The sequence below is a fragment of the Anolis sagrei genome, chromosome 4 (assembly GCF_037176765.1).
Source record: "Anolis sagrei isolate rAnoSag1 chromosome 4, rAnoSag1.mat, whole genome shotgun sequence".
NCBI lineage: Eukaryota > Metazoa > Chordata > Lepidosauria > Squamata > Dactyloidae > Anolis > Anolis sagrei.
Window position 1 is genome coordinate 76,657,469 of NC_090024.1, and position 22,381 is coordinate 76,679,849.

The following is a 22,381-nucleotide window of genomic DNA, read 5'->3' on the forward strand; positions in this document are numbered from 1 at the left end:
CTGGGTTTTTGATGTGGTGCCGTGCTGCTTTTAAGGGCTGTATATTGTCTTTTAATAAATGTTAATGTTTTAATGTTTACTGTATTAACTATACATATACATACATACATATATATATAACTTATATTTTTATTAATGTTTTTGTATACTTTTTAATTTGTATTTATTGAAATATGCTGTTAGCCACCTGGAGTCCTATAACTGGGAGAAAGCCAGATTAAACATGGATAAAATAAAATAAGTAATTAATTTTTTTAAAAAAAAGGTTCTGAGTTAAGCAATATAAACATTTCTACGGTTTTATTTCAAGTACAAGAATAAAAAGCCTTATCAACCCTTCAAGGGTTTAAACCCTGCATAGTACAAAGAAATGGGGTATAAGGGATTGGGACTATAAATTAGAGAAAGCACATTCCTTTAGAAACACTTTAATACACAGCACTACACAGTAAAAAAACAATAATGACAGCTAAAAGTAGAAAAATACATTGTAAAACAATAAAAAAAACTTCCTAAATATTTAATGAATATATTCTTTTTTTTCTATTAAACCATTTTAACAACTTGTGGCATTTTACCAAACAGAAACACGGAGCTGGGAGTAAACTCCCCTCCTTTTGGAATAGTTTTACTGGCATAACTTATAGAGAACTACAATAATGATAATTTAAAATAAATCTTATTCAAAACATCTAATATATTGCTGAATTGTAGAGTCCAGGGCCAAAGTTTTAACAAAGTAGATCAAAAAGTCAAACAATATATATCAAAAGAGAAGGATCAGCTTTTGAGATTAAAGACTCCATGGGTTCAAGTTAATTTTAAACAGCAAGACAAATTTAGATGGAATTCTTATAATGTCTTAGAAGAGTCATAACATGTGTCTAAGACAGGCATGGGCAAAACAAATCAACTTTCAAAACTTAAAACATTTTCGTATAATCCCCACCCACCCCCCATATTAATTTATTAATGCTTATTGCAAGTTCACTGTGTTTAGTTATTTATCACCCAAATATACACCCATTTCCATGTATGGTGGCAGGGCACCTTCATAGATGCAGCAGATATGTAATTCAATAGACAGCATTTTCAGCAACCTATCCAGAGGGATTTCAGAGGAGTTGTTTTAAAAAAGATGATTATTCCATCCCTTATTCTGGGTCCAAAAATCATATTTACATTTTCTCTTGGGTTGCAGTAGGTAACCCTTTGATGTCTAACTGCAAACACCATCCTTTCTGGAAAGCTCAGCTCATCTCACACACCAATAGGTCCTTGAGAATAAAGGTCCTGTCTTTCTTCAGTGTGTGGCTAGATTTGTTCCAGTTGGCACTTCAGACTAGAAACACACACACTTGGGAAAACCATTAAAGTGTGATCACCGTTCCATCCTCTTCAATGCCTCCTTTGGGAAGAACCAAGCTATGGCGAGGATCAGATTTTAAGGAACTTAAAATTTTGTGAATATTTCCATTGCTTTCCCGTCCCAAACTGTTGTTGATTACCAGGTCCCTCTGTGCTTTGGGGCTAAGACTATTGCCGTTAAGTCGGGAAAGGCTACCGGAAGGAAGGCTATGTGATTTTGGAATGGGCTGAGGCTCCAGACAGCCCTCAATGACAATGTCAGCATCCTCATCGCTCTCCATTTCATCCGGGTGGAAGTTTTGCAAGACGTGAGTGGAAGGCAAACTGTGGTGACTTGTGGTACTATCCGTCGATTGGCCAGAGCTCCCAGACATCCGGCTGCTTCTGATGATATTGTTCCTTTGATTTGCTGGTTTGACAGTGATGATAAGATTATGGCTGTTGGCAATCATCATGTCCGTTACTTGATCTAAAGTTTTTCCTGCAACTTCTATGCCATTTACTTCCAGGACCTCGTCATTGACAGCAAGTAAACCTGTACTCTCAGCTAAACCACCAGGAACCATCCGCGAGATGAAAATGCCAGGTACCTTCTCCAACCCATGAGGAGTTACTCTTACACTTGTCCCATCCCGAATGTAAAATCCTAATGGTTTCTCACAGCCGTGCCGATACAGTCTTACTCTCCTGTGTGTTTCTGGCAGAATGTCCACATCGATGATGGATGAAACTGGTCTAAAGTCTTGAGGCATGCTAATGTTAACATGGGGACGCTTGCGAAGATTGTCATTCCGGAGGGTCACCAGTGCCTTCTTTTTTCTGGTTAAGGTGTTTGAACCAAAGTTACCATAATCGGCTTCATCTGGAAAGAGAAGAACATAATTTCAGTTGCACAAATAATCAAACTATGGGCTACAGCTATTATAAATTGTTAATATATGTGTAGCACCTCAGAGTAGAATCACCTTGCTTCAGACACCAAACAGCACACAAGCAATAGTCTTTATGGTTGATTAAAGTAAAAGATAAAAAGTTCAAAAAGGCAAAAATATAGTTCCAAAGATCAATATAAGGTAGCACTGGAAAACAGGATCCACGAAGATATAAGCAAGGCAAAGTCCCATGAGAACATGACAAAGTCCTGAAACCATGAACATGAAAACTGCAAGATCAATCCTAAGTCTCTTGGCTGAAGCGAGAAGTTCTCTGACACTGGGATATTTTCAAACAGCCTGTTTAATACCCCTTGGAAAACATGAAGGCGTTCCTCTGGCCCTTGGCCTCCCTCTCTCTCCTGCTAGCAATTCTCACACTTCTTCAAACCTTAAATTCCAAACAATTAGCTCGATCTAAAGCTCCGGCCTCATCTAGGTCAATCTGTTCGTTAGTGCTTTCTTGCTCATTATCTGGCTGAGAACAACCACCCTCCCTTCCTGAATCAAAATGCTTTCAGTAGTTTCATTATCAACAGCGTCATCCCTGGCTGTGGGAAACAACTGAACTTCTCTACCCTGTTCTTCCTCATCTATCACATCGCTTTGCACCTGACTGTGAATCTGAATCCCATCAGACTCATTGACATTATCACTCTGTGATTCCAGCTGAGTCACAACAATATAGATGCTGAAATCTGTGCTTTAAAAGGCTCTCGGTTTCATCCAGATAGTGAATGAACCTGTCAATCAATAAGTGCTGCTGCTGAAAAACTACATCTGTGAGTCTCTCTTCAAGAATGTCAAGACCAGTGGTTCTCAAGCTGTGGGTCCCCAGGTGTTTTGGCCTACAACTCCCAGAAATCTCAGCCAGTTTACCAGTTGTTACGATTTCTGGGAGCTGAAAGCCAGATTCACAGATCAGGCCAGGGGCAAATATGAAGCAAGTAGCCCAACCTATGTCTTACTCATTAGTTGAAAACATACTTGCACGAAACCCACCAACTATTATTGAGATGAGAAGTACAGGACAACAAATGTTTCGAGGAATAAGCAAATATACTTCTGGTTGTTGACCATACCTTCAAAAATCAGGTAAGAATCAATTTTAGAGCCCAAAATCTCCCATCTCAGTGGTGAGCAAAATGTGGTCAATGGTTTCAATAGTTAGCAATTCCTTTGTATTTTTTAACAGGTAATGGCACACACATTTTCGCAAATTCCATTCCTTTTCTGTTTATAAACAATCTGTTTCCTGGGTCTCAAATGGCCAAGAGACACCAATCCAATAAGCCTTTATTGGCATATATATAGCAAAACATTATACAATACAGTATAAATTATAGAAAAGGGAACTTCACATTAGCTACATGTTCAGTTTACAGACACCAAAGAGTTGTAAAATAATTTACATGGCTCAAATGACTTTAAAAGGCAACTATTTGGGGGGGGGGGGGAGGGGATGTCACCAGGGCATCTGATGCATGTGTATCTTTGCAATGTCCAGGGGATAGAATATACAACCCTCTAGATCAGGGGTCCTCAAACTAAGGCCCAGGGGCCGGATGGCCCTCCAAGGTCATTTGAAAGCACACAACAACAGCAGCAATCCTATCTCATCAGCCAAAAGGAGGTCTATACTTTCCATTGAAATACTAACAAGTTTATATTTCTTAAAAGCAATACAATAATTGAAATGAAGAACAATTTGAAGTGTTTTTTTGCACTACATAGGAATTCATTCATGGTTTTTTCAAATTATAATGAGGCCCTCCAACAGTTTGAGGGACTGTGACCTGGCCCTCCGTTTAAAAAGTTTGAGGATCCTGCTATAGATCTTTTGAGGATATTCACTCCTGCATTTTTTGTAAAAAAAAAAAAAAAGACATTTGCAGCTATCTGCGCCAACATATAAAAGCTGGGTTTAACCCACTATCTGCAAGTTGCTTTCCACTGGTAGATAAAATATGGATTTGCAGATTGTATCAGATTACTTGATGGGTTAGTATTCTGTCCATCATTACCACATTTAAAAGAAGTAAACTGTTCTTAAATTGGACTGAATGGGAGATCTGTATCTTTACACCTTATTTATCTTTTAAGCATAATCTTCTCTCATTTAATGTAATTCCTTATGACATGTTGTGATCCTAATGATAAAATTATTGTACAACGTAAAATGTATGAACTATCATCTTTATGAAGGCACTATTAGAAACAAATGAATTTCCTGCATTAGTATATTTATTTTGTGTACTAAGGCACATATCTGAAAGTTGCTAGATATGCTAAGTTGTACATCTGAAAGTATGATGTACATGCAGAACTATCATCATCATCCTGTCACCTTTTTCCCAGTCTAGGACACAAGGTTGGTTACAAAGGTTAAAGTAGTTACCACATCATACAATATATATAGTTGAATTATTATTAGAGTAAAAAGCATGGGCATTAAAAAGCAGACCAATAATATAGAAAACACAACACCTTATAAAATACCTTTTCCCACAGAACACAACACCTTATAAAATACCTTTTCCCACAGAACACAACACCTTATAAAATACCTTTTCCCACAGTCAACCTCAAAGGGTCAACTGAAACAAAAATTGTCTTCACCTGCCCACAGAAGTATAGCAAGGAGGGTGCCAATCTAATTAATTGGTTAAAAATCTAGTAACAGAGGACAGATAACTCTTCTGTGCCGCAGTGGTGCAATTGGTTAAATCCTTGTGCCCACTGAACTGCTGACCTAAAGGTCGGTGGTTTGAATCCGCGAGACGGTGTGAGTTCCCATCTTTCAGCCCCAGTTTCCCACGCAGGGACATGAGAGAAGCCTCCCACAGGATGATAACACATCTGGGCATCCCCTGGGCAACGTCTCTGTAGATGGCTGATTCTCTTACACCAGAAGTCACTTGCAGTATGTTCTCAATTTGCTACTGACATGACAAAAAACCTGATACATTATCAGATATGTCAAAGGTACTTGGACTCTCAAGTTGAACATGCCACATCCAAGAGAAAGAATAGCAAAGGTGTGATGCTCAAAACCCAGTCTGTGGAAGAGGACTAGCCACCATTGCTGCTTTCTCCAACTTTCTGTTGCTGTTGGATGAGAGAACGAGGGAGCTATTGGTGAAACATCTAGCCTGGCAAGAAGACCCTGTCCCTTCTTAATCTCATGTTGCTATGGTCCTTGGAGCATAGACTTAGTGCTATCAGTGAAGGCTAGTGGTATTTTATTTTCTTGGTTTGCCAACTTCAATTTCTACAGAGATTTTTTTATTTCAATCTACTATTAAATATATCCTATTTTTGTCACACTGCTCTTGCATTGTTGGAAAGCAATGTGTTTGGTAAAATGCTTCCTCCTTCTTTTGTGTGACTTTTTCATTAGTTGATGTTTCTTGTGACTCCCTTTGGACACAGTCCACTCCTTCAATGCAATGTATAAATACATTCCGGTTTCAGACAATCACTGGGAAAGGATTATTAAATAATACACAAACAGAGGAGAATATGAGACTGTGCCAATGCCAACTAAGAAACCATCCTTTTAAAACCAGAACCTGTTAATCAGATTCAGTTAACAGGGGAAAAGAGTTGGAAAAAAGTATCTGTTAATTGGCAGCTATGCTATGTGTTTCTTATATTTTTTGTTGCGTAAGTGTGACTGTGAACAGGCTAGGAAATTAGCACAAGTCATTTGTATATTAAATTTTAGGGCACAGTATGTTGGTTATACACATGTGTGAAAAAAACAAAACAGAATGATAACAGAGAAGAGAAATGCTCCCTCAATCTTCAGAGTCTGACATCAGCAAATATGTTGAGCAAAAGAGGACAGGGCAAGCGTTTCCTGTCACCGCTCACTAGTTCTCCTTCTGCCAAAGACAAAATGAAGCCACAAGTGCCACGACAAGTCACAGCACCTGGCTGTGTGGGTGGGGTTGATGAATGGATAAGTATTTCCAAAGCTGCTTTGATTTATGGCTCTGGTGAAGCAACTGAGGTTAGGACACATCCACTGTAAGCCTCCCTCCTGCGTGTGGTCAAAACATCCGCTGAAAGGTATTATTTAAATTCCACACCGTTTAGGAAAGGAATGCAATTTGTTCTGCTCTCTTGACCTCCTCTCCATTTTGCCCATCTTGAAGACATTCCTCTTACAGACAGATCAGAAGATTAAACTTTTCAGAAAAAAATTATCACGGCAGTGTTTGGAGGAAGAAAAAGACATGCGTCCCGCCGATGATGTATGTATCAAGATTTTCTGGAGACAAGCACCCCTATTTGCTTGAACACATCAGGATTCAAAGTATGTGCAAGACAACCCTGTGGTTTTAAGTGGCAATACAAGTACAAATATTCAGTTATATGGCCTGATGAGACTGGTTTCTAATTGGACAGAAACTTCCAGGTGCCTTTACTCCCAATACTTTGCACTAAATGCAAGGAATACAACAAACAGGAATGCCCAAGGTAAGTCCAAAATGTACACTCATCACTCCTCCTAACCCCACATTTTCAGGCAAAAATGCTACAAATTCTGACAATTTTCTTGGTTTCTATTTTTAAGAAGTTTTTAGTATTCTGAATCATCACACAAGAAACTGTTTTTAATTGTAAAAGAGCTCTTTCTGGAGCAACAGAATCTAGTACATTTATAGAAGTGCTCTAAATATTAATCTCAGCAGATGTCTATAGGCACAATAGGTTAAACCCTTGTGCTAGCAGGGTTTGAAGACCGACAGGTTAGAGGTTCAAATCCAGGGAGAGTGAGGATGAGCTCCCTATGTCAGCTCCAGCTCCCCATGCAGGGACTCGAGAGAAGCTTCCCACAAGGATGGTAAAACATCAAAACATCTGGGCATTCCCTGGGCAAGGTCCTTGCATACGGCCAATTCTCTTATACCAGAAGCGACTTGCATTTTCTCAGTTTGCTCCTGACACACACACACACACACACACACACACACACACACACACAAAGCAGATGTCCCTGGATACCACTGTAATTATATCATCTTTAATATAAGAGCCACACTGGACCCCTGCAGATCCATATAAATATTAAGCTGGCCTTAGGAAGAAACAGCATTTTGAGAAGAGGTTACTAACTTCAAAACCAACACACACACATACCAGAAGCAATGCTCCCACTGCTTGGACAGCTGCCTTTCATAGGGATTGTCAGCCAGATGAAATACCAAAGCTTAGCCAGATAACATTATGTAAACAAGCAAGATTCCACAGAGAACCAGACTGTCAGGCTCCTATAGGAAGAATTCATTTTGGACTTTGCGTTTTCAGCCTGCTCATGCTCCTAGTGCATTATTTCCTTTGGGAACTGGGCGACATTGGTTAACAGCTCTGGAAACTACATCAAAGACAGAATTACTTCCACTAAAGAGAGCAGAAGCACTTCGGGCAGCTTTAGGAATGAAGCCAATGACTCATTAAGAGCAATGGGCTGCTCCTCAAACCCATAGATCTCTATTACTGAAGGCAAAAGTAAACAGACAACTTAACACTGGGATGCGGTTCAAGCCTTGTACGTATTGCACAATTGCTTTCCAGACAATTTACAGAATAATAATATTTTTATTTTAAAAAACTCTGTTGTCACACACACCTCCTCCATAGCGATCAAAACAAGCTTTTCTGCCATGTGATAAGCTTGGCAGGGGAACAGTCCCATCATTTGTTTAAAAAGTGATGGAACAAGCAGAGATACAGAAAGTTTTAAAGGAAACAGATATATAGTGAACTTTGACTCAAGCTGCTTCCTTTACACAGCAGCGATAAGCAAGAAAGAACAACAAGACAGATATTCTAACCAAGCTGATTTACACGAATGCCAAAACCTAGGAACAAAACAATAAACTCTAACAAACAAGAGTAGGTTTTGAAAAGCAAATCTCCTAAAATAAATGCCAAAATCTTTATTAGGATAATATCTTTGTTAGACCAACCAAAAGGCCATATGTGTACATCCATTTGCATGCTAGTTTTTGAGTTTGCCAGAAATTTAAATACAGTTAGATGGTAGCCAAAGCAGAGAAAGAGAAGAGTTAAGGTCTGGCTGATGCTGAAGCTACGTCTGCATTCATTTAGTCTCAAGAAAGAATGCAGGAGAAGGCTGCAAATGTTCAAACCAAACTTTTCTAAGTGCTATGGAGATTTCAGTTTGCACCTAGCTAGCACTTCTAGGATGACAAAACATACACATAGTTGAATTTCTGGGAATATAAGATCCAACTTTGCCCAACTGTGTGTTTTCTGGTTAAAGCAGTGGTTCTCGACCTGTGGTTCCCCAGATATTTTGGCCTTCAAATCCCAAAAATTCGAACAGCTGGTAAACTGGTTGGGATTTCTGGGAGTTGGAGGCCAAAAGATCTGGGGAACCACAGGTTGAGAACCACTGGGTTAAAGTTACTTACTTTCAAAATTCCATCCACACACCCTAATAAATTGTACCTCAAGTGTGTTTATGGGGCAGTAATCTCTTTTGATCTCTCCTTATAACGGATTCTGTCGTTTCTACCCTGAACTCACCTCTGTGCTTATTTCCTGAAGCATTTGTGTTGCTCTCCCAACAAAGCAGTCCTAAAAGGTACTCATATCCTGCCCACTAGAAGAACCAAAGCTGGAAAGCTTGCCCAAGGTGACCCATTGGGTTTCCATGACCAAGTGGGGATGCAAGTTTGGTCTGCACTATACCATTGGGTGGTTATGAAAAGATAATTAATACACAAAAGTAAATTAAAGTAGCATGTACTAAACCCATTGAAAAAACAGAACCTGAAAACCAGAACCCAAGAACTCCCTCTTTTTGCTGCATTCAGAAATCAATGCATAATTGCTTATATTCTGAAAAACATACTTCTTCATGCATCCTCACTCTCTAACTCAGTGTTTCTCAACCAGTGGGTCTGGGACCTCTGGGAGGGTCACAAGGGGGTTTCTGATGGTCTTAGGAACCCCTTTGGCAGAGAAGGCTGAAGACCTCTATGCCTGCCCTTCTCTTCCTTTTTGGAAATAAAAAGCCCACCTCTGTTGTGATTGGCTGGCCTCTCAGCCAAGCGGAGGGCTGTTTCTGAGTCTCCAAGCGGGAGAAGGGAAAGCAGGCATGCTCGGCACATGGCAGCATTGTGCGCATGTGTGGGCAAGGGAGAGCACGTGAGACAAGAGAGGCTCGCGCCAGTGACTCCCTTCAAGGCATGGGGGTTCTGCATGGAAAGTTTGACCCAATTCTATCATTTGTGGGGTTCAGAATGCTCTGATTTTAGGTGAACTATAAATCCTAGCAACTAATGTCAAGGTATATTTCCCCAAACTCTACCAGTGTTCACATTTGGTCAGATTGGGTATTCATGCCATGTTTGGTCCAGATCTATCATTGTTTGAGTCCACAGTGCTCTCTGGATGTAGGTGAACTACAACTCCAAAACTCAAGGTCAATGCCCACCAAGCCCTTCCAGTATTTTCTGTTGGTCATGGAAGCTCTGTGTGCCAAGTTTGGTTCAATTCCATCATTGGTGGAGTTTAGAACGTTCTTTGATTGTAGGTGAACTATAAATCCCAGCAACTGCAACTCCCAAATGACAAAATCAACCTCCTCCAACCCCACCAGTATTCAAATTTGGACATATTGGGCATTTGTGCCAAATTTGGTCCAGTAAAGGAAAATACATCCTACATATCAGATATTTACATTACAATTCATAACACTAGCAAAATTACAGATACGAAGTAACAAAAAAATAATTGTATGGTTGGGGGTCACCATATCATGAGGAACTGTATTAAGGGGTCCCAGCATTAGGAAAGTTGAGAAACACTGCTCTAGGTGCTACCTTGCTTCCTTTTTCATCCTTTACCTCCACTTCGGGTTGTATATCTGACCACTGTTGTACTGCTGAATTTTAGTGAAAGTGGGAATAGAAGTCTGCATTTAAATGCTTCGTTTTTTTTTTAAATGATTGGCATGTGTTTTATGGAAAATGCCAATCAGCTTGTAAACAAAGCACCTTTGCTTATATCCTTCTCTTTCCCAGCCCAAAGACTCAACGTGGATTGCAAATATTAAAGTACAGAAATTATTATGTAAAAAAACCCCTCTGTTTCTTTCCACTGCACCACCAGAATTCAACAACGGGGCATCAGAACCAAGAAAAGCAAGTATGGCAAAAGAGGGCAGGGGATAAAGCTGTACGCTGTCTATCCTGATGGAGAGCATATAAAGCCACTTCTTAAACTCTCCCACTGACTCCTGGTTTCCATCCAGATTCCTTATCTTTTTCTTTGAAGCCATCTGCAGTCTTGCCCTCCTCCACAAATAAATTCCCTATTTTAGGGGCTGGGGTGGTGCAGTGGTAATCATGCAACTTTATAGCTGTTGTTGGTCTGAAATTCCCATTGTAACCCAAGATGAAGAATGCTGGAAGTTCCAGACCAACAACACCTGGAAGGTTACATGAATATAACCCACTATGGCAAGAAATGGTCATCATGTTAAAAGCCTCTTCCAGTAAGATTCTGTAGCTGAAAGGAAATGGAAAGATATGGAGAAAATAGAGAAAATAACTGAAACATCTATAGCAATAGTCCACTCTCAACCTTTGGTTCTCCGGGTGTTTTGAACTTCAGGTCCCACAATTCCTAGCTAATAAGCTGGCTGGGATTTCTGGAAGTTGAAATCTAAAACAAATGGAGGACCAACGTTTGGGAACCACTGATCTATAGCCTTCTTTTCTTAACATGTCACTATTTTTGTTCGTTTATCCCATCTTTTTAAAAAGGGAATGATTTTACATGAAACTAATTAAACTGTATTTAAAATATATTTGAACTTTATCCTAAAATAAATTTCTCACCTTGAATATTAAACATTTGGGGAACCCTTAAGCAATGCTATGGACTATAATCCCAGGAATCCTTCATTATTAGTCATGCTGGCTAAGGTTTCTGAGAGTCAAAGTAGAAAATACCTAAAGGCCAAAGGTTTCCCACCCAGGCTTATCAAGAAGAGAGGTGGGTAAATGTTTGGCTGGGTGGACCTATTTGTTTTTACTGGACAACTGAGGCTTACCAGCTGGATTCAGAGGCAAAATGGTGACATCATTGCTTAACAAAGTACATCTATATAACTTTTAGAACCAAAACAGGGATTTGCCCACCAATCCTTTCCAACGTTAATTTCATTCCTGCTCCCTCATATGCTATTTTGAATGTAATAGCCTGATTTAGGAGGAAATACATGCTTCTTGTTTTTTGCTGCTGTTTAACAGATGATTTAGCGTTTACTAAATAATCTACTACAAACCACCCAGACATCAACCTTCTCCATGGTCTTTTATTAGAGCCAGCTGCTTTATTTTTAGAAGTCTGGAAGAGCTCTGTTTTTACATAACAGCTATTACTGTTAACTTAATTGCACAAGGAGACATTGTCCTTAATAACATCGAGACTTGGCTTTGGAAGGTTTAATTGAGAGACAGAATTTTTGGATGAAATATCTCAACAACCACACAAAGTTTGGGTAGCATTAGGAAGGCCTTTGGTTCAGTTCAAATGTTTGAGAGTTAATCTTTCTCACTATAAGGCTTATTGTTATGAGCTAAGCATGGCGTTTCTGATTTCAAGCACTTCATGATCAGGACTAGCTATTACGGAAGATTTATATTCAGTTTTGCTTTCAGCAATTTGAGTCAATGACCACTGGAGGCCACTGCTCAGCTTCCAGATGTTTTTTACTTAGGCATCAAAAGCAAGAATGGCATTCTGTACACACATACCTATATGTGCACACACTCACATCCGTGCGTTTGCACAATGTTGAATGAGTCACAGAACTGGAACATTTACATGTATATGTTTCAAGCAAAAAAAAAAACAACAACTCTGGTGTGGAAAATAGGTTACCACGCATATCTCACGGCATCACTTTCTTTATTAACCTATGGCATGGAAATGAAAACTGGAACGGAAATGTTCCTTTCCACTTTCACAACCCTCACACTACCTACCACTTTCATTACTTTTGAGGCTACCTAGTTTTTACAATCAATTATGAATTTACACAGAGTAATATTTGTGGTGTAGAAAAATCAATTTATGTTGGGTTTTCCTTTCAGTGCAGGGATCGAAATTTGGCATTAGTTGATGAAAGGAAAAACCTTCCATATAATCTCCCACTTTGCATAGTGCATGAACAAGCATGGAAAACACACTGAGAAGAATACCCTTTGGTTTAAATCAGGGACTGTTTGCGATATTCCTACTTCAATATTTCAGTGAGCTATTGAGGACACTTGCAGGGCTTTTAGAAGATTTGGTAGTTTGTTGGTCAGAGTTTCATCAACTTCATAAATCCACTTGTAAATGTTTATTTAGAAGCTTTCTGGTGTCAAGTGAGTGTAGTAAAATTGGGCTGTTGTTTTTTAACAGAACTATGGAACAGAACTATGGGAATCTTCCCCAGGAGTATATTTATTTGGCTGCATTTTCAAGATAGTGATAGCTAGAGCTGCTGCCAGAGGTGGGAAGAATGATGACATTCTCAATCTTTTGTTTAACTGATGGGAAAGGAAATAATCATAATTCCATCAACACTCCCTCCATGGAACTGACTACTGTAGCCTGCAAGGTAACCTTATGTGCCCTTGAAGCAATGCTTATTCTTACCTTGACCATACCTTGAGAGGCCTGACTTGGCCATGGTGGTCCATGCATTGGTAACATCCAGATTGGATTACACTCTATGTGGGCTGCCTTTGAAGATGGCCCAAAAACTGCAATTAGTACAAAGGCCGGCAGCCAGGCTTCTAACTGGAGCTGATTATAGAGAGTGCACAACACACCTATTAAAGCAGTTCCATTGGCTGCCAATAGGTTTCCGGTACCAATTCAAAGTACAAGTTATGACCTACAAAGCCCTGAATGGTTCAGGCCCCACTATTGTTGTGACTGCATCTCCCACTATGAACCGCCACAGGCTCTAAGATCTGCTGGGGAAGCCCTCCTCTTGCTCCAACCAACGTTAGAGCAAGATTTACCTTTAAATCTATTTAGGGAATGTGTTGGGAATGTTTCCCCACCAACACAGGCTGGCAAGACATTGTCTGCCTTTTGTGTCTTCTGAATTGTAGGTTCAAAATACTTATTACTTTTGCAAATGGTTGTACAAATTGTGATTACTTTGTACTACTTTCTTACCACAGCAGGAGGAGCACTATAGAACGAAAGCATTTAATACTTCTTTTAAAATGACATATGGTCTTGCTGAAAGAGAAATCTCAGGGTATGCAATCTTGGCAAACAACTCACAAATTCCTCCTTAAGGTAGAGTTCATAGATTATACCTTTCTTGGGTTGCAGCTGAGATGTATTAGCATCCTTTCTCTTTGCATAGTTCGGCTCTCAGCTTCTAACTGGAACGAGCTATAAGGAGCACATAATGTCCCTACTAAAGCTGCTCCATTGGCTGCCGATAAGTTTCTGGTCCAAATTCAAGGTGCAGATTATGACCTACAAAGCCCTGAATGGTTCGGGTCCCAACTATCTTTGTGACTGCATCTTCCCCAATGAACCAGTGTGGGCTCTAAGATCGGCCAGGGAGGCCCTCCAACCACCGTTACATCATGGCTGGTGGGAACAAGAGAGAGGGTCTTCTCGGTGGTAGCCCCCAACTTTGGAACACCCTCCCTAGGGAGATTAGGCAAGCCCCCACACTGTCCTCCTTTCATAGGGATCTGAAAACCAGGATGTTCCAACAAATATTTGAGAATGACTAGTCCCTACTTATAAATGCCCAGTCCCTAGTTTGCTAGACAGTACTCTGTTCTCCACACTTATTCCAATCCCCTCAGTTTATGCTACGCTGTTTTGCACTAACCCATGCCCAGTCCTTTTTATAGCCTGATTATGCCCATCTCAGTATTTCTTTTCTTTGTCATGCATTGTTTGAGTGAGTCTTAATGCTGTTGTTTTATACCCTTCTGTTTTACTTAATTGTGCTTTTATCTGATTGTTATTCTTTGGTATGTTTATTTTAATTGTTTTTTTAATTGATTCTTTTGCTTTGATATTTTGTGGAAATTTTGTCCCATGTGTAAGCCACCCTGAGTCCCTTCGGGGAGATGTAGGTGGGGTATAAAAATAAAGTTATTATTATTATTTCTTATAGTCAAGAATTCATATTGCAGAAGGAAAAGAATGCCATGCCAAAGGAAGCCGTGTTCCACTCAATGATTTCCACCAATATGGCTTCCTGGGTTTTCTCTCTTTGGTAGCCTTGATACAGAGAATCTCCTCCAGCTTCTGATCTATACAACTAGATGTTCACACAAGCAGTTTTCTTAGGCCCCATCTACACTGACATATAAAATATTTGTTTTGAACCAGATTATATGACAATTTATTTATTTATTTATTTATTTATTTATTTGTAAACCGACTCAGGGCGGTTTAGACTGATATAATGTAGACTGATATAGTGTAGACTGATATAATCCAGTTCAAAGCTGATAATCTAGATTATATGGCAGAGTAGATCCAGCCTTAGTCACACAAGAATTGTTCATTCGCGGCATACAAGATCATGGGAAGAAAAACGTCACCTGGCATTGATTGGGAGCTCCCTTGAGTAAAATGAGTGGTATATGTTTTGCCTGTTTATGAATAAAAATTGAGATATTGATGTGGAGAAAGAAAACAACTGGGCCATAGAGATTAGAAAACTGTAACACAAAAGTGCATGTGAAATCAATTAAGAGTGAGTGGCAAAGTGAATCTTGGTTGACGGTTGATTCCCAGCAGGTGAATCTTGATTTCTTTCAGTAGTCTAATTTAATTTAGAAGGCTATATTGTCTAGATACGATTAAAGTGGGAGAGACTTTTATGAACCTCAAGCAATTAGTACAGTGACTTTGATTCAGCACAAAGCAAAGATGAAATCCAGCATCAATGCAATTCTGTTTAACTTTAAGATCCCAACCTATTATATCTTCACTAGCTCTGTATCAATACTTAGTTCAAGGGAACTGCCCCCTGTCAATTTGGCAATTAAATTTAGCTGGTGAATTCATGCATGAATTTATAAAAGAAACAATTCTTTGAAGACAAGATACTTCACTGAAGCTACAATCCCGTGGGCACTTTCCTGGGAATGATACTGATAGAACAGAGCAGAGCCTGCTTCTGCATCAATATAAGTAAATGTAAAAACAGTTTAAAGCTCCTCAAGAAACCAACTTTATAGACTTCATTTCACTGGAATGTGCCTATGGGAAAATGTAATTTTTTCAATGTACTGGGATGTGTACGTTTTACAACAGAGATGAACAACAATGAAACTCCTACCAGTCCTATCCAACAAAGTCAAAGTGAAGGATAATGGGGGTTGCAACCCAACAACATCCAGATGGCTTTAAGTTCCCCACATGATTCAAAGACTGGGAATAGTAAAGATTTGGGGTTTAGTGTTGAATACTAAGCTGTAGTTACATCCATAGAGATAAAAAGGTGCTTGTTTATAAAGCTATTGTCTTCCAACCCTGTTATATACCTGCGAAATGTGGACTGTTTACAGATGCCACACTCAACTCCTGGAATGATTCGATCAGTATTACCTCTGAAAAATCCTGTAAATCTCTTGGGAAGACAGGCGGACAAATGTCAGTGAGCTGGAAGAAGCAAAGACCACCAGCACTGAAGCAATGCTCCTACACCATCAACTCCATTGGACTGGCCACATTGTCCGAATGCTTGGTGACTGTCTCCCAAAGCAGTTACTATACTCTCAACTCAAGAATGGAAAACAGAATGTTGGAGGACAGAAAAAGAAATTTAAAGAGGGGCTTAAAGCTAACCTTTAAAACTGTGGTATAGACACTGAGATTGGGAAGCCCCGGCCCTTGAGTGCTCTAACTGAAGATCAGCTGTGACCAGCAGTGCTGCCGAATTTGAAGAGGCACGAAAGGAGGGCGAAAGAGGAAGGTGCATCAAGCCAACCCTGACTGGGACCACCTTCAACCTGAAAACCAATGTTCTTACTGTGGAAGAACATATGGTTCAAGAATAGGGCTCCACAGCCACCTACGTATCCCCTACCAAGACACTACACTTGGAAGGTCACCATCCTTGGGCTACGAAAGATCGCCTAAGTATGCAAGTAAGCTGTAGTTGTTCCAGATCTTAAAGCAAGACTGGGGCAAGTTCCCCAATTCCTGGGACAATCCAAAACCCTCACCTGAAAAAACAAACAAACAAACACCCATTCCTTTTCTGATACCAACAACATAAAAACATAACCAAAAGGTCAAGAACTATTCCCGAGTGTCTCCAGGAATGGCAGATTAATGAAAAGTCCCAACATTTACTTTTTAAAAATGGAAAGAGAAATGACTCCCAGTAACATTTTTAGGTGAAAATTGAATGGTGCCACCTACAACAAAAGCGAGACTTTGCCTCTGCTCATGCCACCCTTCCCAACTCCTGTTGCAAAGGACAAAAATATTCAGTTATTAACTCAATTGGCTTTGCTAAAGAGTAAACTATTAAATATTGCCCCTTGCTCAATATGAAGGCATTCTAAAAGAAAGAACATAGAAATAACTGGCATCATATTAAGGAGATGATACAAGAAACCCAACACTCTTTGAATTCCTGAACTTTGGAAGCCTCTCAACAATTGCTCGGAGAAGCTTAGTCAATCTCTAGATAAACACACATCAGGACACAGCTGGACCTTCTTCTTTAATCAGCTCTACACAGTTGCTATCCAGGATACAAAATCTTTTCCGAACTGGCAGCCCAACCTGTCCACCTGCACAGCAGAAGGAAAACAACTGTTCTCTCTACTGACTGAAAGGCTGGGTCCCTTGTTTCTTATCCATTTCATCATGGGGGATGAGGAATTCAATCCTCCAACTTCCGGACACAAGATCCAGTTCCCAGTCACTCATTTCAAAGGCTGCTGGGCGTGCCATGCATTACTCCAGAGCAGCTCCGCAGGGCACAACAAGGAGTGGCTCTCAGGAGCTCCAATGGAGAGTCAGATAGTCATAATTCTGTGTTTGGAAAATGGTTGGGACAACTTAGTGCCTTTAAGACAGGGCGTGGGTAGACCATGGGAACACAGGAAATTAAGAGCATGAAGAGCAAAAAGGATTGCAGAGTCAGGATGGATACTATGTTGTCCACAGTGCATGAGAACTAAGAGGAAACCCATAATTACTAAATGCTTCTCTCCAGCCAAATAACACATTAAAACTCAAATAGCTCTGATCTAATAGATTTGAGAGCTCTCTCGTGTTATTTGTTCCTCATTTTTTAATCTTTTCCCGCATTTGAGAACAGTCAGAAACCTGAGAAGTTTCCAGCTGGCTTCATTTATGTACCACAGATAAAGGAATGTAATGTAAGATAAGTAGGATTCCTCCATTATAGGATGTCCCTCCTCCCCAGTTCTCCAAGAACTTGGCAGCAATAGTGTCCTCCCTGCCTCCAGGTCATTTGTCCCACACTACCAGCATTCCTGGAAAAGATCAGACAAAGTACCATCTTCAGCAGCCCTTCCAGGCAATCCAAGAGTGCATCCCATGAAGACAGGGAGAAACTAACAATGCTCCTTTATATGAAACCAGGTAACAAAGAATTTGCACATTAAATCCTTATTTCTTTAATAAACTAATGACCTATCACATTGGCTGTAGCTCCAGCTTTGCCATATGGTTCTCAGTAAAGTTAAAGAAAATTTCTTGTTTTTTTACAGGATTATTCCAAGAACATTTGCAAGGTAGGGACGCCTGTACAACCACTGTACCCACTGGGAGGGAACCCATGGTTTCCCCTACCCACAATCCTCGCTAGAATTATATAGGTCCTCCAGGAAATGCTTCTGGCAGAAGATACCATAGAGTCACCCTGAAAGATGTAGCCAATTCCTAAATCAACTTCATTTCTAGGAATTTTTTAGTCCTTCAGGGTGATTCTATGATAACTTTTACAGGAAATTATTCATTTCAATAGAGATCACACTTAACCACAATTTCTTGTTTCTTCAGCAAGTTCAGGAACATATTCCCTGAAGAGACGAGGGTTATATAGTACTTATGGTCAAAAACTTTGTTTTCACAGATGTAAACTCCAACTGAGACAATTATCCCCCCTTTTCTTATCAGCTGTAGGCACCTCACCTCAAGCCCAAATTAATTATTTTCTACAAAATTACAGCTATGAAGATGTTATCGGATGTTTCTATACTTGGATTTATAATCTGGAACACTCACACATATTCTGTTCTCTCAACATTTTGCATCTACTCTATGTCATCAAAATGCCATTGTTCTCTTCCTTTTATTACTCTGTTTCTTCAACCCAGTGGTTCCCAACCTTTTTTTGACCAGGGACCAATTTGACTAGAGACCACTCTCCAACATTAGTATCAAATGGGTTGAAAACAGTTTTTGGTCAACTTTAGATTTGGTTTGGTTATTTGGGGTGCTGATTTAAAAAAATGCATTGGATAAATCACATCAGTTCTAGTTTTTGATAGAGAACATATACCATCCAGTAGTCATCATCTGCTCGCCCATAGAAAACCATATTTAATAATCTAGAGCTGATGTAGTCTATCGAAGGGGGCAGGGCTGGTCAGCAAGACGGAAGGAGTGGCAGACAGTGCAAAAGAAGTGGAAATAAAATAAAATAAAATAAATAAGTAAATAAAGAGGAAGGAGGCTCGCGTACCAGATTTTCGTCCTCGTGGTTCATTGGCGGTCTGAGGCCCACAGGTTAAGAACCACTGCTTAACCCAAGTGTTTTTTTTTAAACTGCAGAAAATCTCTACAAATATGGATTGCTTTAGTGCTAATTTGTATTGCACTCGGTAGGTGAATCTTTGATTATTTGATTACCATGGACAGGAATGTATAAGTATGACTTACTCAAGGCCAGCCAATATATATTTAAATTATTTTTAAAAATACTTTTTAAGAACTATCTGCATAGATTCGCTTGGTCCTCAGACAAGATTCCATAAAGCAACCATTGTAATGGGAAAGGCAGCATTCATTTTACTGAATTGCTAAATTGAGCAAGATAGTTCAATAGTTCACAGATGACAGCCACGAGGAAGAGGAGAGGGGGATGAAAATAACATGTAAACATGTTAAAGCTATCATAAAGGGAAAGAGACTTGAGAATCATTGTTATTTACTGACCCTGAGTGCCAGACAAGAAAAAAACATACTAACTTACAGAAAAGTCAACAAGGGTTAAAAATTAAAGATGTGTCTTAATGATTAGGGGAGATAGACAATGGAATCAGGTAGATGTGAATCGCATGGAACCCCCTCCTGTGTGTGTTTACAAGATCACGGGAAAACGTGACTGCAAGCTTATGAGTAAATAAATTATTTTGGCACCCTTCAATAACAATAACAATTTTTAAATAAAAAAACCTTACAAATTAGATAGGGAGCTAGACAGTAAATCCTAGACAGTGAATCCACTCCATCCCCAATGACTGGGAAGTAGCTAATGTGATCAATAAGGATCAATTTCTATTGATCCGGAAAAACTTTATCAACAATCCCCTTACCTCCTGGGAGTAATTTCCTTTGTGAGAAGTGGGGTCCCTGTCTCAATTATGGTATCCCTCAAATCAGATATTGCTTGTGTTAAGGGTAGGTGGGAATGTCAGCCAACTTATATTCAATCAACAGGAGACTGGACTCCTACTGCTCACAGTGGCGGCTTCCTGGTTTAGGGGAGATGGGGACCTTTACAGTCCCTATGTGACCCATAAACTAGAGAACATGTAGGGATTGTTGATGCCATATACAGCCACTTTGAGTCCCCTTTGGGTAGATAAAGCAGGGTATAAATAAATATAATAATAATAATAATGTATGTGGTTACATGTATTTGTAACTCCCCAACAAGATTCCAGACCATGTTTAAAAACGTAATTTCAAACAATAAACATCTGTTTCCATCTGAATTCATCTCCAAGAAGGAGCAACATTTCTATCCCATCCTAACAAACATCTGGTGTCACATTAATAATAGTGCACACTTAATGAGGTTATGCACTTTTAATTGCCCCTGTGGCACAATGGGTTAAACCCTTGTGCTGGCAGGACCAAAGACCAACAGGTCGGAGGTGCGAATCCGGGAGACAGCTCCAGTTCCCCTTGTGGGGACATGAGAGAAGCCTCCCACAATGATGGTAAAACATCGAAACATCCAGCACCCCCTGGGCAATGTCCTTGCAGACGGCCAATTCTCTCACATCAGAAGCGACTTGCAGTTTCTCAAGTCGCTCCTGACACACACATACAAAAATCCCACTGGTTTCAGAAATTGCATATTCTCTCACATTAATAAAATGCTCCGTGGATAGAACCTAGCATGTGCAGAGAGAATAACAGCTTTCTCTCTGAAGTAGTAGCTCTCCAGATACCTAGGGCATTGGAATGAATATAGAAACTGGGATACTGGTGTTAAACCCCTTCTGCCTAAAGTAGTGCAGGGCTTCCTTGACTGTACCATAAATGCTTCCCTTGACTTCGCTTGTTCGAATTTTATTGCAAAATATGAATGATTAACTGATTTCACTTCATCAGTTTGTGTCAGTTTTGTATCTCACGATGTTCTCCCACTCATGCCCCAGAACATCACCAAGGAACTAAATAATATTAATCAGAATTATGCAAAGAGTCCAGCTATTTCCAAGTCTTCCTTCAAAGCTTTGTTCTTCCTAAAAAAACATTGGGCAGGTACAACAAACCTGTCTCAAAAAATTACTGAGACTAACTAGTCAGCAATGTTAAATTCTAGATACCAGTAGTTCCAAGTGGATATTTTAAATGCAAGATAAATTGATTTTACAACCTCATTGCTGGAACAGAATTTGTTAATCCTTACCACCCAGCACCATCACAAAGCATAAACATGGAGACATTGTCTTTGGGTACAATCTATATAAATAAAAATGTAATGTTTGTTTGTGGAATTAACATAACTCAAAAATCACTGGAGGACTTAACACCAAATTTGGACACAATACATCTATCAGGCCAATGAGTGACCATCACTCATGAAAACACTGAAAAACACAGCAGAAGGGACTTAAAAGCCAAAAAAACCCCAAAACATTACAAAGCATGCACAAAACCACATATATACACACATACATGCACACACACATATACACACAAAACACATATACACAGACTGGGCCACAGCAATGCATGGCAGGGGATGGCTAGTAACTTATTATAAATGGTGATGTAGATGTTACTCCTTGAAACTTTAATGTGCAGCAATGGCCAGTTTTGGACTCAACACCTGCATGTTTCACTTAAATCTGGCTTGTTTGTGCATCCAAACACAACTCAGATAAATTGGAAGATCATGATCAAAAATCTGTTAAATACAACTCTGAAAACCAGGGTTCAATTCTCCACTTGGGCATGGAAATCCATTGGATGACCTTGGGCAAGTCATGCACTCTCAACCCCAGAAAACCCCATGGCAGTGTTGCCTTATGATCACCTTAAGTTGGAAATGATTTGAAGATACACAACAAACAGTATTTCCTGGAAATGCTGCAGAGTATTTTTCCAGACAGATATTGTATATTTCAGTTTTGCATGTTTTTGAGCATATGCAGTCAAAGGCCAGAACAATACAAAACAAGCTGGACTTCACACTGACTCCTTTCCCCCAAATGACAGCATATAATGATTTTGGCTAAGCTCCTCTAAGTGGTGTATTAATTAAAACCTGACCATAAACTATGCAGATCACAGGAAGTGAGAAGATTTCTGGACTTGTAACAGTTTTAATCAGGAACTCCTAACAGGCTGATCAAGCTGTGCTAAAAGCGGAAGAAGATTAGATAGGCGGTCTCCCACGTCTTTGTGTGGAGTCAGATGTAACTGGATTTTCCAAATTCTGTCCAAACAAAAATCCCAAACACACAAGTTCACTAAATTGGCTATGGCTGAAGCCTGAATACTCAGCTCGTATCTTAAACAGTGTGGTGACTCTCCTGATACAAGCT

At 39.7% G+C, this 22,381-nt stretch overlaps 1 protein-coding gene across 1 annotated transcript in view; it reads right to left on the reverse strand.

The window, feature by feature from the left end:
- Window positions 1-285: 285 nt before the first annotated feature.
- Window positions 286-22,381, reverse strand: part of PARD6G (par-6 family cell polarity regulator gamma) — a 93,466-nt gene continuing 71,370 nt past the window's right edge. Inside the window, exon 3 of the mRNA XM_060774927.2 lies at window positions 286-2,230. Within this exon, the coding sequence (XP_060630910.2) occupies window positions 1,371-2,230 (860 nt within the window). The 3' untranslated portion in view covers window positions 286-1,370. The remainder of the gene's footprint in view (window positions 2,231-22,381) is intronic.